Genomic DNA, 14,036 nt, shown 5'->3' with positions numbered 1-14,036 from the left:
CAACCAGACTGTTAACACTCAGACGATCCACTGACCCTGTTCAGTTCCCCGGTTTCACTTGTGCTGTGTTGTGCGTGTATCTAACTCTGGGAAACTTTGTACAGCGGTGGGTTTGTGTTCCTACAACCACTTTGGAGCCGCAGAGCAGCTCCATCAGCACAGGAATCTCTCTTGTTGCCCTTTACAAACATGTCCACCTTCATCCTGTGCCCTCGGCTTCACCCCTAACCCTTGGCAACTAATACACCATTTCTATTATTTCGTGATTATAAGAAAGTAACAATTAAGCCTAAATTAAGTTGGGCTTAATTGTCCCTCAGTGTTTGGACAGACCTGTCCTGGTTGTCCCTGCCCCACGTCCAGGGGAAAGAATGAGGATATAACAGTATACGACCTTCTGCAATTGGCTTGTTTTCCACACAGCATAATTCTTTTGAGATTCATCCAAGGTGTCACACATTTCAGTAATGCCTTTTTTCCCTCTAAGTCCATAATGTGGATAAGTTGAAGTCAAATAAAATACAGAGATAAATTTCCTACCTTAAAAACTTGCATTGGCGTAGCAAGAATGGCAATCCAGAGCACACCTATAGTAGACCAGGTGGTCTTTGATATGAACAAAGAGAAGTTGAAGCTTTTACAAAAATGAGAATTATTTCATATTATTGTGAAAGAAAGCTCATTGGTAGGCAGCGCCTGTGGCTCAAAGGAGTAGGGCGCTGGCCCCATATGCCGGAGGTGGCGGGTTCAAACCCAGCCCTAGCCAAAAACTGCAAAAAAAAAAAAACTCATTGGCCCTGGTAGTTTGGGGGAACTGGAAAGTGCTAATTGGTGATGGTGGTGGTAATACAAGTCTTAGGGAAAAAAAAAGAAAAGAAACACTGCGTTGTTTCAGTAGCTATTAGCTAAAACTGGTTGCAGGTTATAATTTTATCAGCCAGGCTTGCTGAGAATAAATTCTTGGAGTAATGCTGTGTTCTCTAAATGGTTTTCCACCAGCCCCCACAAGTGATTTAGTTGGATATGACAAGAATTACCCAATTTGTGTGATGAACTTTCACATTCATACCTTTTGGTCAAGATCTTTCTCTGAAAGCATCACTGACCAACCATCTTGAAGTTAGGCTTAATTGTCCCTCACTGTTGGGATAGATATGTCCTGGTTGTCCCTGTCCCATGTCCAGAGGAATGGATAGGAATCCATGTCAGGGACCTGGGCCACATTGGAGTTACAAAGAAAAAGTTTTCTCAGAGTAGGTTTGTCTGGAGTCCAGCATCAAGTCCCGTCTTACCAGTTCCATAGACACCAGCAGACATCCAACCCACGGGGGTAACATCATGTCATGGGCAGAACTGGCCTTACAAAGATGAGACAGGCAATAAGAACAAGGTTAAAAAATCATAAGGCAAAAAAAGATAATGTAATAAATCCAGTTTGATTAACAGTGATAAACCATAAATCTGATTTTGAAAGTTACCAACTAAAAAGATTGTGGGGAAGATGTTGTGAATCTGTTGTTGCCCTTGAGTTACATTTCATAAGTGGGAGAAACTAAGCAGAGAATGCCAGCTCTCCAGCAGAGACCACTGTACAGTTTGAACAAAAAGCATGCCAGGAATATTGTCAAGGTTGCCCACTAGGTACTCTAAAAAGATCTTTTAGGTCTGATTTTGTCAAGTGACCTACAGCAGTTGCTGACTGTGAAAGTTTAATGGTAGCATTCCTCTGTGAAGTGAAGACGCAGGCATTCAAGGGGTGAGTGAGGGTCTCACTACAACATGCGGTCTTGTTTCAATGTCCTAGTAAAAGCTGCTCACAGCAATTTCTTGTCTTAACTTGCATTACAAGGTCTCTGGCTATGACGTTGAGCAGTTTGACGGGCTTTCTCTGTGGCCTACACCTCAAACTCAAGAACTGTTCCTTAGAATGCATTTAGGTTCATCTCATAGGGCTGTAGGGCAGTTCCCATTTTAGCAATCGGATGTAGTAATTGAGTAGCTGGGCTGGAGGAACTTGGAAGAATTTAGAATCTAGTCTATAGGTAAATAATGAGAACTCAGCAATGTACAGAGCTACAATCTGATGACAGATATATTATAGTTTTTCTTTAAAAACATTTTTTTCCTCTACGTTAATCATATAGGAATTTTACATTTGAAAACCTCTCAAGTACTTTGGGAGGAAGAATACAGAGATGGCTTGAGGCCAGGGGTTTGGGACTGGAAAATCTCATCTCTACAAAAACTCTTTGAGACTAGGAAGGCAAACCAAGACAGACGTCAGATTTTATTTACAGTCTTAAGGTCCCTAGGCCCACCAGAAAAGGACAGTTTTTATTTACTCATCGTAAGGCTGGGAACCCTTGAAGTCAGGCATTTTATGCAGACTTTCAAGTCTTACGACTTCAGTCAAAGCCTAACTAAAGTTTTCAATTGTATCTTACGACTTCAGTCAAAGCCTAACTAAAGTTTTCAACTATATTCTGCTATAAAGAGAGAGCAGATTTTTACTGAATTTATGTAAATGACCAGATAGCCATATGAATATTTACAAATAAATTTTGAACTCCAGGGAATCAAGGAGAGAAAAACAAAAATGAATGTATTTATCCTTGTTTACTGAAGTATATTTTACCAAATTGCTATAAATTATAGACAGCTTGAGAGAGAAAACGTTCTTAAATCTGGAAAACAAAATCTTTGATCAGAGGGCCAGTGTTTCAAACAAAGGCATAAGAACATTATCTTCATCAGTTATTCAGTCTCCTGCAGTCAACTTTAACTCTGCTTGACCTCCATCAATAGTGTCATGAATCCATCTGGAAATTGTTTTTAGTTTGTTGACCTAAAAGTTATCAGAAACCTGCCTTTCCTAAGCCTCTTCTATAGGTTCTTAATCAAGATGGAAACAAAGTTGATGGAAAATAAACATTAGTATCTTTAAAATAAAATCTACTAGAAACCTATATTAAAGCCAAGGGCAGTGGTTCATGCCTGTAATCCTAGCAATCTGGGAGGCCGAGGTGGGTAGATTGCCTGAGTTCAGGCGTTAGAGACCAGCCTGAGCAAGAGCGAGACCTCATTTCTGAAAAAAATAGTTGGGTATTGTGGTGGGTACCTGTAGTCCCAGCTACTTGGGAGGCTGAGGCAAGAGAATTGCTTGAGTCCAACAGTGTGAAGCTGCTGTGAGCTGTGACACCATAGCACTCTAACGAGGGCAAGAAAGTGAGACTGTCTAAAAAAGAAAGAAAGCTGTATTTAAAAGTACATTTTGTAGTCTTTTCCAATAATCTAATTGTAAACATTTTTAGAGAAGGATTCAAAATAACCACAGATAATAAAACTTAGAATAGTTATAGTTAAAAATCCGATAAAAATTTACAATTAACAAGGAAATTTATTTATTTTTATTACTCATAGCAATTATTCTAGTTACAATTAGTGAATTTAATTATTTTAACAACTATGTAGATTACTTATAAAAACTGAAATATTAAAGCTAAGTCATTATTTCAAGTTTTTTAAATTAACCAATGTTATAGCCTGTTAATATCAGATGTTTACCTGAGTAAGAACTTAAATACATGGATATCTTGTCAACTCAGAAGAGACAGCTATTTTTATTAAATAATATTTTTTTAACTTCAAAGTATTAAGGAGGTACAAAAGTTTTTAATACATGGATACACTCTCTAATGCTGAAATCGGGGCTTTCAATGTGCCCACCAGCACAGCAGCATTCATCGTAACCAGCAGGTAAGTTTTTATCCCTCGCGCTTCCTATTTCTTAGTTTCCAATGTCTTTGGAGGGCACATGTGTGCCCCTTGTTTAGCTCCCGCTTATTAGCACATGTGACATCTGCTTTTCTATTCCTGAGATATTTCACTTAAGATGAAGGTCTCCAGTTCCATACAAGTTGCTGCAAATGATATTATTTCATTCCTTTATATGGCTGATTAGTATTCTATGTGTGGTTTATAGAGAGAGGTGTAGAGAGGAAGTATACATTTATGTACACATACCACATTTCCTTTACCCATCCCTATACTGATGGGCACTGGGGTGATTCCACATCTCTGCAGCTGTGAACTGTGCTGCAGGACTCATGCAGGTGCAGGTGTCTTTTTGATAAAATGATTTCTTTTCTTTTGGATAGACACCCAATATTGGGATTGCTGATCAAATGGTAAGTTTCTTTTTAGCTCTTTGAGGAATCTTCACACAGTTTTTCATAGAGGTGGTACTAATTCATAGTCCCACCAACAAGGTATAAGTGTACCTTTTTCTCTGAATCTGTGCCAGCATCTGTTGTTTTTAGACTTTTTAGGAATGGTCTTTCTGGGTGGCGACTGTGGCTCAAAGGAGTAGGGTGCCGGCCCCATAGACTGGAGGTGGTTGGTTCAAACCCACCCTGGCCAAGAAAACTACAAAAGGTTAATTACTATTTGTTTTATATGAATGTCTCTTCACTTAAACCAATCAGAATAAAAACTTCTTGAGGGATTTCTGGCAAATTGGGCTGGATTTTATAAGTTCTATGAACCAAATTTTGGGCAATGCAACTTGAATCAGTTACCAAGACAAGGGATTGGACAAAGAAAGCCGATAGGCGAGGAGCCACCGGTAATTCCAGCAGGTGGCGCCTGCCATGGGGGCGGAGACACGGGGGCGGGGGCAAGCCTTAGGATGCATTTAGGTACCTGGAAGGAGAGAGCTAGGCTGGGCTGACAGCAACTAAATCTTCTGCGCCAATTGCAACGTACAGGTACAGAGGGACTCCAGGCACTGAACTATCCATCGTAAGGCACTTGCGGTCTGGGAGATGGGGACAGCCAAGAAACGGAGGGCAGGTGTGCTGGGGGAGGGCCTGGCAGCTGGAGGCGGCAGGACTTGGAACCCCCAAGCGAGCTGAGGCTCCTAGGGGACCTTTGGGAGCCCTAGGACCACCGGGCTACCTAGTGATGGAGACGCGCCAGGGGGGTGCCAAGGACGGAAGTGGGGGAGGCTTTGAGAATTTTTCCTTTTTTCTTGTACGGGTACCATGTACCACATAAATGCATTGTTTAACCTTACAAAATTCAGTTTTCAAATGCCTTTAGAAATTTGTTTTGAAAATTGACAAGATTTGTACTAAGAGCATTGCCTAGGCTGGAGTGCAGACGCCATGCCCGCGCGCCCGCGCGATTGAAACTGCTGGGTACAGACAGCAACCACTACACCAGGACTTGGGGTTAGTTTGGTTGGTTGGCTTGGTGTTGTGTTTTTTTCTCTGATAGAGACAGAAGAGCCTCATTCTGTCTCGCAGAGTGGAGCAAGTGGCATCATCATAGCTCACTGAAACCTCCAACTGCTGGGCTCAAGCGACCCTCGACTCAGCCTGCCGAGTCGCTGGGACTGCAGGTGTGCACTAGTACATTTATTTTTAGTGGAGACGGGGGCCTCACTCTTGCTCGGGCTCGGGTCTAGAATTTTTGCTTTTATTAGCACAGCTGCTTTGCATACAGGGTAGACTTTTCTCAGAGTCCCAGGGAGCAGCGGGGCCGGGAGACGGGTTGACTGTGCTGTTCACTCTCTTCCTTCCTTCCCAGACCCCCACCTAGCGCCAGTGAAGCCCCGAACCATCCCAGCGATGGGCAGCTCAGGCTTCGGGCCCCAGGACTGGGTACTGCGAAGGCTGCAGCTCCTGCGCTCCGCGCTGGTCGTCCGCACGTCCCAGGCGGGTCAGCGCCCCACCGAGTACCAGGTAGTGGTGGCGGGCTCGGCTGGTGTTGGGAAGAGTTCCCTGATGCAGCGCTGGGCGCGGGGCACCTTCGGGAGCGCGCACCCAGCGACCGTTGAGAACACCTACTGCAGGCTGCGGGGCTGTGACCACGGCGTCACCACGCTGCGCGTCACTGATAGTGCCAGCGGCCACCACAACCCGGCGATGCAGCGCCAGGCCGTCACGGAGGGTCACGCATTCATCCTGCTCTACTCGGTCACCAAGAGAGAGACCTTGGAAGAGCTGAAGCCCTTCTACGAGCTGATCCGCAAGATTAAAGGCCGTGACTTGTGCAGGGTCCCCATCCTGCTGGTGGGCAACAAAAGCGACGCGCTGGGCCGAGAGGTGGCCCTGACCGATGGCGCCACCTGCGCGTCGGAGTGGAATTGCGCCTTCATGGAGATCTCGGCCAAGATGGAAGTGAACGTTCAGGAACTGTTCCACGTGCTGCTGACCCAGAAGAAAATGTTCGCTGCCTGCTTCCAGGGTCCCCGAAAGAAATCCCACATGCCCAAGGCCACGGAGAAGCTGCTCGGCAAATGCATCGTCATGTGAGCCTTGGGCCTTAGGAGCAGAAGTCGCCTACCCTACAGTGCGCAGAAAACCTGAGCTGATACGTGTCACCTGTGTGTGTGTGTGTGCGTGCGCGCGCTTGGTCACGTAGCGTCCAGCAGTTTAAACAGTAATAGCTGGGTGTCAATAAATGTACCTTGTGAGTTAATAACATTTTTCTCAGGCGAGAGAACTCAAATGGTTAAAACACGTGGCATTTGAGGAGAATGAAAAAGTAGCATGAAGAATTTTAAATAACATCTTTAATAATAAATTTAAGAAAATGTTCTGAATAGAATAAAACACCAAAATGAATTCAAAGATGCCACCATCCTTTTGCTAACCCTATTATTGTGTATTATTTTTAGACATTTCAATTCCTGTGTTTAATCATATCTTTTCATTGTGTATTTAATTTAAAAATGTGTTTTCACAACAAACACTTCACCAAATTGCTGTGGGCAGATAAACAAAAGATTCTTCTATAGCTGACCATGGAGGTGGGGCAGAAGCCCAGAGAAAAGTGTGATGGTAGAACTCTCTCACCAAAGACATGTTGTTTCCTGTGTCATTTAAAAACGTTCCAGTGTTCCACACAGCAGTGTTTAAAAGTGTTCCTATTTCTTTGACTCAATAAAGCTTTTTTGCCTGCAGTCAGCTCTAAGAATTTCTTTCCTACTGGACAAAAAATTGCTGTTACATTAAAACTTAAAGCACCTATGTTAATGTTTCCAGTAAGAACTTCACCCCTGGACATCCTTGCCTTCTTGAAATTAGCCAATGGCAGAGGGGGCCCTGCAGTGCAGAACTGTTTTGTACCCTTCTCATTTCCTAGACCCACCTCTGGAAGATCTTCAAAGACCACATTGCTGTGTCAGGGGAAGCAGGTAAAAAGCAAACTTCAGCCTTCTGATGTCCCAAAAGTCTTTCCTCAAAAGATAGGTAATGTAGAGAGTAGGATGGAAGGTGAGAGGAGGCAGAGATGGGTGGGATTTGAAATTTAAGGAATCTTTTTTAAAGATTAATTTTGTATTTGGACCTATTTTTTTTTTTTTTTTTTTTTTTTGTAGAGACAGAGTCAAACTGTATGGCCTTCGGTAGAGTGCCGTGGCCTCACACAGCTCACAGCAACCTCCAACTCCTGGGCTTAAGTGATTCTCTTGCCTCAGCCTCCCAAGTAGCTGGGACTACAGGTGCCTGCCACAATGCCCGGCTATTTTTGGTTGCAGTTTGGCAGGGGCAGGGTTTGAACCCACCACCCTTGGTATAAGGCCGGCGCCTTACCGACTGAGCCACAGGCGCTGTCCCTGGACCTAATTTTTTTGAGTGAGGAAACACTTCGAGTCCAAGCTCCTACCACTTGCTGTAGGACAGCCAATAAGTTGAGAGACAAGGTGCTGGGGCAGGAAAGGCGACTTTTATTCAGAGAGCCAGAAAGCCGAGAGGATGGTAGACCAATGTCCTAAGGAAATGTAAGTTACCATGAACTTAAGACTCCTTCTCCTCTTATGGGAAGGGTGAAGTGGGGTTGTAAGAGGTCCCAGGGACTGCAGACATCTGAGTGTCAGTGAGGGTCTGAGGAAGCTGTAAAAGCTGCTGATCCGTTACCTCTGTGTGATGGGCTCAGGTCGTGATGTTCCTGTGAATCTTTAACAGCATAGATACTTGTGTGAGTACTTTTTTTTTTAAATCTCCTCAGGAGTTAGTTTGGGGAAAGGGAAATTTTCTTTCTTTTAGAATTGAACTACAGCCTAAATTTTTTCTATAATCAGTGCAGAGTGAGGCAGAAGCTTTTAACCTAAAGGATGTTATTGCAGGGCTCAGAAGCACAATGGAGCTTGTTGTGTTAAGCCTTGTCTGCCCTGTTAAAGGTTCACTCCACAGCCTTGTGGAGCTGGGACCGTGTAGCTTCCTCTCATACCCTGTACTTCCTGTACACACGCGGCTGAGGACTGAAGCTGTCTGACCTAAGGACACACTTGCTAGTGTCCTTTGAAGCCCTCTCCTCTTTGCTGCCTTGGTTGTGGTCAGACATACAGAGTTCTTGGTTGTAGAATATATGATAAGTTTGTCAGTATGTGTATCATCATAAGCAAACGGTAACAGTGAGATCTAGTTTAAGAGTGCTTCTCAGGATTGACCAGATTCCACTATAAATCCAAGAGGTTAGGTCTGTAACCCAGTCACTAAGAGTGTCCGGACTACACGACTAAGTTACAGAACTAATCTGTCTGTAACTGATTCATCCTGAAATAATAAACATCCTGATTCATTCCTTGGCTTACTGATCTCTTAGTTCTGGTTTTATTATAAAATTATAAAAGGGAAGAGGCCATGAATTGTGGAGTTAAAGGCTTCGCATAGATTGGGAGGGATCCCCACAGCTGTACTATTTTGCAGGGTGAGAGATCTTAAAAAGTATAGGGGACTTGGTCTGAGAAGAGTCACTACAGTTCTAGTCTATATAGGACTTGGAGAAAGGAGATGAGAGTAGACAGAAGTCCCGTACCAGTTTGGTGTTAATAACTGAATAGGTTGTACCTGTGCCCATTAAAAAGCTTGTTCCTCACTGTCAAAGGTGCTTGGGGCTCCTTGGGGAAATACAAACTGGGTCCCAGCCCTGTAGCCTGCTTGCCGTAATGCCATTGGTAGACTTGTTTTTATCTAAAATTTTAGAGCAGTACATTAATCTTGGCCTGCCATGTCCTTAGGGTCTGCTTATAATTTGGTATCTTATCATCACAAAGACTCCATTCTGTCAATCTTAGGATCTTTATCTCTCCATTAATGCTGGTCAGTTGTGCCTAAACCCTAAAAGGAAAAGCGTGCACGAGGGGTGTCCATCTCCCTAACTTTTATGGCCAGGGACTCAATTGTAAGGTATTTCTGGGGTCCCTTTGGCCAAGAGGGGGCCCATTTGGGGGAGACTTAATATTTTATTCTTAGTTTAAAGAATCATAAGCATACATTTTACAGTTGTATATACAAAGTTTCAAGCTTAGAAAATCCATTCAGTGGCTCCTTTTTAAATAGTTTATGTAAAATCTTCTCTGTTCACTTCCATAGCAATTATTCTCAACCACTAGACACTATCTAAATGGTTCTAACTTATTGCTTTTCAATGAATTCTATCCTTAGAAAATACTTCTTAACCAAACTCTCTAATGGATTCACTCCCTTTCTAAAATAAAATACTCTACCTTGGCTATTTTCTAGGGGAATTCTTGGAAAATGTGTTACATTAATTGCTCCTTGTAGAGGAACAAAGGGATTGCTCAGAACTTGAGTGGCATATAGTAACCTTCAGAAAGGGTTCCAGGGAAGAGTAAAAAAGTGAGACTATTTATCCAGACCATATGCATGCCAGTATCTCTATATTATACAAGACATATCATCTTTCCACTGCAAGTAGAGTACTGTGGTGTCATATTCACAGCAACCTCAAACTCCTGGGCTCAAGCGATCCTCCTGCCTCAGCCTCCCAAGTAGCTGGGACTACAGATACTACCACAATGCCTAGCTAATTTTTCCTATTTTTAGTGGAGAAAGGGTTTTGCTGTTGCTCAGGATGGTTTCGGACTCCTGAGCTCAAGCAATGCATCTGCCCCAGCCTCCTAGAGTGCTGGGATTACAGTGTGAGCCCGGCCTTCTCACATACTTTTCATCACATTTAGTGCAGTAGCACAAACCTTGATAAACACCAGGGGATGCTTAGAAAGTGTCAACAGTGGTGCAGGAAGTGCTCCCAAAGAGCAGAGAAAAGTCATGACATTACAATCGGAATTGCTTGTTATGCACCGGACTTCACGTTATCTAACTCTGCTGGCCAAGGCTGCACCACACACACTTCTTGCACCTTAAGCCCTGCAGGCATGCTTCTTGAGTGGAGCCTGCACATTCCCAGGGTGGCTGTTGGAACAAATTTGCAATTTCAGTTTGATTAAATGTATTAGGCAAAGGCCAACTACCAAGAGTCTTGGGAAAGTGACAGCACGTATGTAAACTCTGCATTGTCAGATGCTGAGGAACTTCATCGGTTCCAAGATTAACTGAAGTGTAGCAAAATCCAGTGAGGTGTGTCTGCATATAAATGAACTCAGCAGCGTATCTGTAAGCTATATCTATAAAAGGGCCCACAGGCCCATAGCTTGGATAGATAAATATGTGAGACTCAATGAATTCAGAGCGTTGGTGAGGATTATAAGTGAAAATTGAAAATATTTCCACTGCACTGATAGGGTGCTACAGACACTGACTCTCAAACCTGCCATCCTTTGACACTGAGAAGAGGAAAAAGTGGAGGAAGGAAACCAGTGTGGGGATAAGGATTGTTCTGCCTGTGAGAGTCAATAACTTTACCTGACACCAGGATGGAGGGAGTGTGTGCGTGAGCTCACAGATGCCTCCGGGTTAATGGTCACGTTGGGGACACCAGGCTGGCAGGTGTGTGTGGGGGAGCTCACAGATGCCTCTGGTTTAATGGTCATGTTAACCCAGTGTCTGGTGCGTAACTTGGCACAGCGCTGGATCCCTTGTCTTCTGCCTGCCGGTTCCCTTGCTGGCCCCTCCCTGAGCGCATCGTGACACACACCCTTTCCCCAGCCAGCCTGGATGATGCATGGCCCCCCAAACACCCAGCAGTCTCTGCTTTGCTGTTTGTCACTAAACAGTGTATTTCCTTCCCACTGATGATGATTCACCCTTTAAGACCCAGCTCAAATCCCAAATACACTCCCATCTAAGGCTTCCCTGTTTTTCAGTAATTCATTCACAGACGTTATGAAGAGTTGACCAGATGCCGGGCCTGTGTCAAGCCCTGGGGTTGGGGGTCCCTGCCTTCACAAAGCTCATAACTCCAGCCAAGCCCTGGGATCTGGGGTCCCTGCCTTCACAAAGGACACAGGCAAGAAAACTCTTCTAGAATGATATTCAAGTAATTTTTAATAGGCATTGGCTCTGAGAAGGGAAAGGATAGTTTAGGGGAGAAAGGAGACCCACTTTTCTTTTACACTCCTTAATACAGTTTGAATTATATTCCCGCGTGCCTATTTGATTTTTTAATTATTAAAAAAACAAAACAAAACATGATTTCCTTCTGAGTCTTAGCAGGAAGTCTTCTGACACCAGCCCAGTGCCTTTCCAGTCTTAGTAAGAGGGAAGTAGTCCCAGTGAGGAGGCAGGTGCCTAGCGAGGCAGGCAAACCCCACCTGCACTGCGCAGCCAGCACACGGCCGGGCAGGAGATGAAAGCTACGAGGCTCGGAACAGGTGAGTACGTGTCGCAAGGTTACTGCAGAGATCGCTGGAGCTGAGAATAGCATCCAGACCTGTCTGCTGTCACCAAGACAAGCCCAGAGTCAGAAAACATGGATTTAAGTCCTGTGTCTTGTCTTTGTTGTGCAACTTTGTGAGTTGTGCAAGTGAAATTAAACAGCACCTGTGAAACCACTGTTCACAGGGCCCAGCATCTAGAAAGCCCTCAGCCCGTTAGCTGACATAAACGTCTCCTTCCCTTTCTAGCTGCTCACAGATACTCTCTCCATGGCTAAAGCAAACATCATTCTGCCCAACATCCACTGCTGCTGGACTCTGGATTGTGTTGGCTGCTATTTGTAAGAGAAGCACTTCTTAAAAATCCCATTTCTCAAAGCCCTGCTGCCAGGCACGGAGGCAGCTGGCCTGCCGTGCTAATGCAAGTCCTCCTGCTCACGGCTCGTGCTCTGAAAGCTAATGCGGCCTCCCTGTGAAGGCTGTCATTACCCCCTGGAGAAGGAGAGGGTGTGGGGGGCGATGACTGGGAATTGCAGCTATCACTGTTTTTCTCTGAAACCTGGAGCTGAACATTGCGAAATGTATTTGTTCCCAGTGCAATTTAACTGTGAATAAGGCAGTGCTGAAGGGCTGGGCTATTTGAGGACAAGTCAGTTCTTCACATGTTTGGAACTGTGCCTGAAAATGCCCCTGCCTTGACGGTACGGGTGCTTTAACATCAGCTCTGCTGCTCTTAACTAGATGGTGCCCTCTAGAAACATCCTGGGCTGCAGTTTCTCATCTTTGAAATAGGATCTCAACTCGAGGTCCACAGCAGCCAAGGACAGAGTCTAAATGAAGACCACATACAGGGAAGGTTACCCAACACCCACTCTGTAGCCTCTAGAAACATGGGTCCAGTGTTACAACATTTTTCTAATTTTAATGGGGAATCTACTAATTTTTATTTATTTTCTTTTATTAGAGAGTTTCACTCAGTCACCCTGGTAGAGTCCTGTGGCGTCACAGCTCATAGCAACCTCAAACTCTTGGGCTCAAGTGATCCTCTTGCCTCAGCCTCTCGAGTAGCTGGGACTACAGGTGCCGGTCACAATGCCTGTGTAATTTTTCTACTTTTTACAGAGATGGGGTCTGACTATTGCTCAGGCTGGCCTCAAACTCCTGGGCTCAAGGGATTCTCCTGCCTTGGCCTCCCAGAGTGCTGGGATTACAGACATAGAGCAACGAGCCCAACCAAGAGTGAGCTTTGCCATAGATTTTAGCAACCTCAGCATACAATTTCTTTTCTTTTATTATGTATTTTCACCTTTTCATTTAAAGGGAGCACTTTACAGCTTCTCTCTGGCATATCTGAACTGCCAACGTCAGTACTGCTACGCGTGGGGCCATTAGTGGGTAAAGTAAGGGAGACTTGAACATGGTGACAAGGCCACACAGAAGGCTACTAAACCAAGGGGGGCAGAGTGTGGACGGGGAGATGCTGGACAATGGGGCGATGGTGCCTCGGGCAGGACGGAGCCAGCCAATGTAAGATTTCATTACACTGTTCAGGAAAGCCCAGATTTTCACCCCTGTGAATTGTTTATTCCTGTAATTTTTCACTTAATATTTTCAGACCATGGTTGACTGAAACTGTGGAAGGCAAAACCTTGGATAAGAAGAGACTACTGGATTAAAAGTTGTATGTTGAAAAGTTCTATTTGGGCCCAACTAAATCAGCTGTGCCGGCCACCAGCTAGAGACCTCAGGCTACAGTGTGGAAGATCCCTCTCTCTGTAGGGGTTTGTGACAGCCTCATTTCTAGGTGGGGGAATAAAGTGTGCACTCGCTCCCTTGCAGGTTCAGAGGGCCCCATGTGGCTTGGAGGCTGTAGGCAAAGGCTCGTGGTCCAGCCCCATCTCTCCTCTGTGGTAGCAGAGGGATTTATCCGCAGCTTCTCTACATGGAAAATGGCGAACCAGCTGCTTCCCCCACATCACTGGGCCGTGTGAAATGTGTTTCAAACTTTAAACTTGACACAAACAGGTTACTAGAATTGCGGACAGCAGGTGAGCATGGTTCAGAGTGTGGAAGTTGCTGCCATTTGTGACAAGAGCACTCCAGACCGGGTTCCCTCAGTTAGGGTGGTGACAGAGCCTACTGGTGACAAGCAGGGACTCGGGGCCAGACACCTGAATCTGACATCAGGCTCTGTGCTCACTACCCAGGTGAACTTGGTGGAGGGCCTGTTTCTAAATCTGTAAAACGGGGAAGAATAACCATTCCCCCCTGAGTGAGGCTTTTCCTGAAGGTGACCCCCAAGCCGACGCCTGGAGCAGCAGGGGAACTGAGTGGGGGAGGGGGCAGAGAAAAGGTCACGTGACCAGGGAAGCCACAGGGAGCTGGGGAGACATAGTGAGCATGCTCTGGACGGCTCCGTGCGGCTAGAGCAGGGCAGTGGTCCGCAGCTTTT

At 45.0% G+C, this 14,036-nt stretch overlaps 1 protein-coding gene across 4 annotated transcripts; it reads left to right on the top strand.

Annotated features, from left to right (window-relative positions):
- Positions 1-4,392: 4,392 nt before the first annotated feature.
- On the top strand, positions 4,393-6,960 carry DIRAS3 (DIRAS family GTPase 3). 4 transcript variants are annotated; one of them, XM_053590964.1, is made up of 3 exons: positions 4,393-4,766; positions 5,307-5,401; positions 5,590-6,960. In XM_053590964.1, the coding sequence occupies exon 3, from the start codon at positions 5,631-5,633 to the stop codon at positions 6,315-6,317; it is 687 nt and encodes a 228-aa protein (XP_053446939.1). In that variant the 5' UTR covers positions 4,393-4,766; positions 5,307-5,401; positions 5,590-5,630; the 3' UTR covers positions 6,318-6,960. The 4 variants fall into 4 exon arrangements, with proteins under 4 accessions (XP_053446939.1, XP_053446938.1, XP_053446937.1 ...); XM_053590965.1 differs by having other exon boundaries at positions 4,732-4,800; XM_053590963.1 differs by lacking the exon at positions 5,307-5,401 and having other exon boundaries at positions 4,394-4,766.
- Positions 6,961-14,036: the final 7,076 nt, after the last annotated feature.

Source organism: Nycticebus coucang, chromosome 5 (assembly GCF_027406575.1).
Source record: "Nycticebus coucang isolate mNycCou1 chromosome 5, mNycCou1.pri, whole genome shotgun sequence".
Lineage (NCBI taxonomy): Eukaryota > Metazoa > Chordata > Mammalia > Primates > Lorisidae > Nycticebus > Nycticebus coucang.
This window is presented reverse-complemented; position numbering and strand designations above follow the sequence as displayed.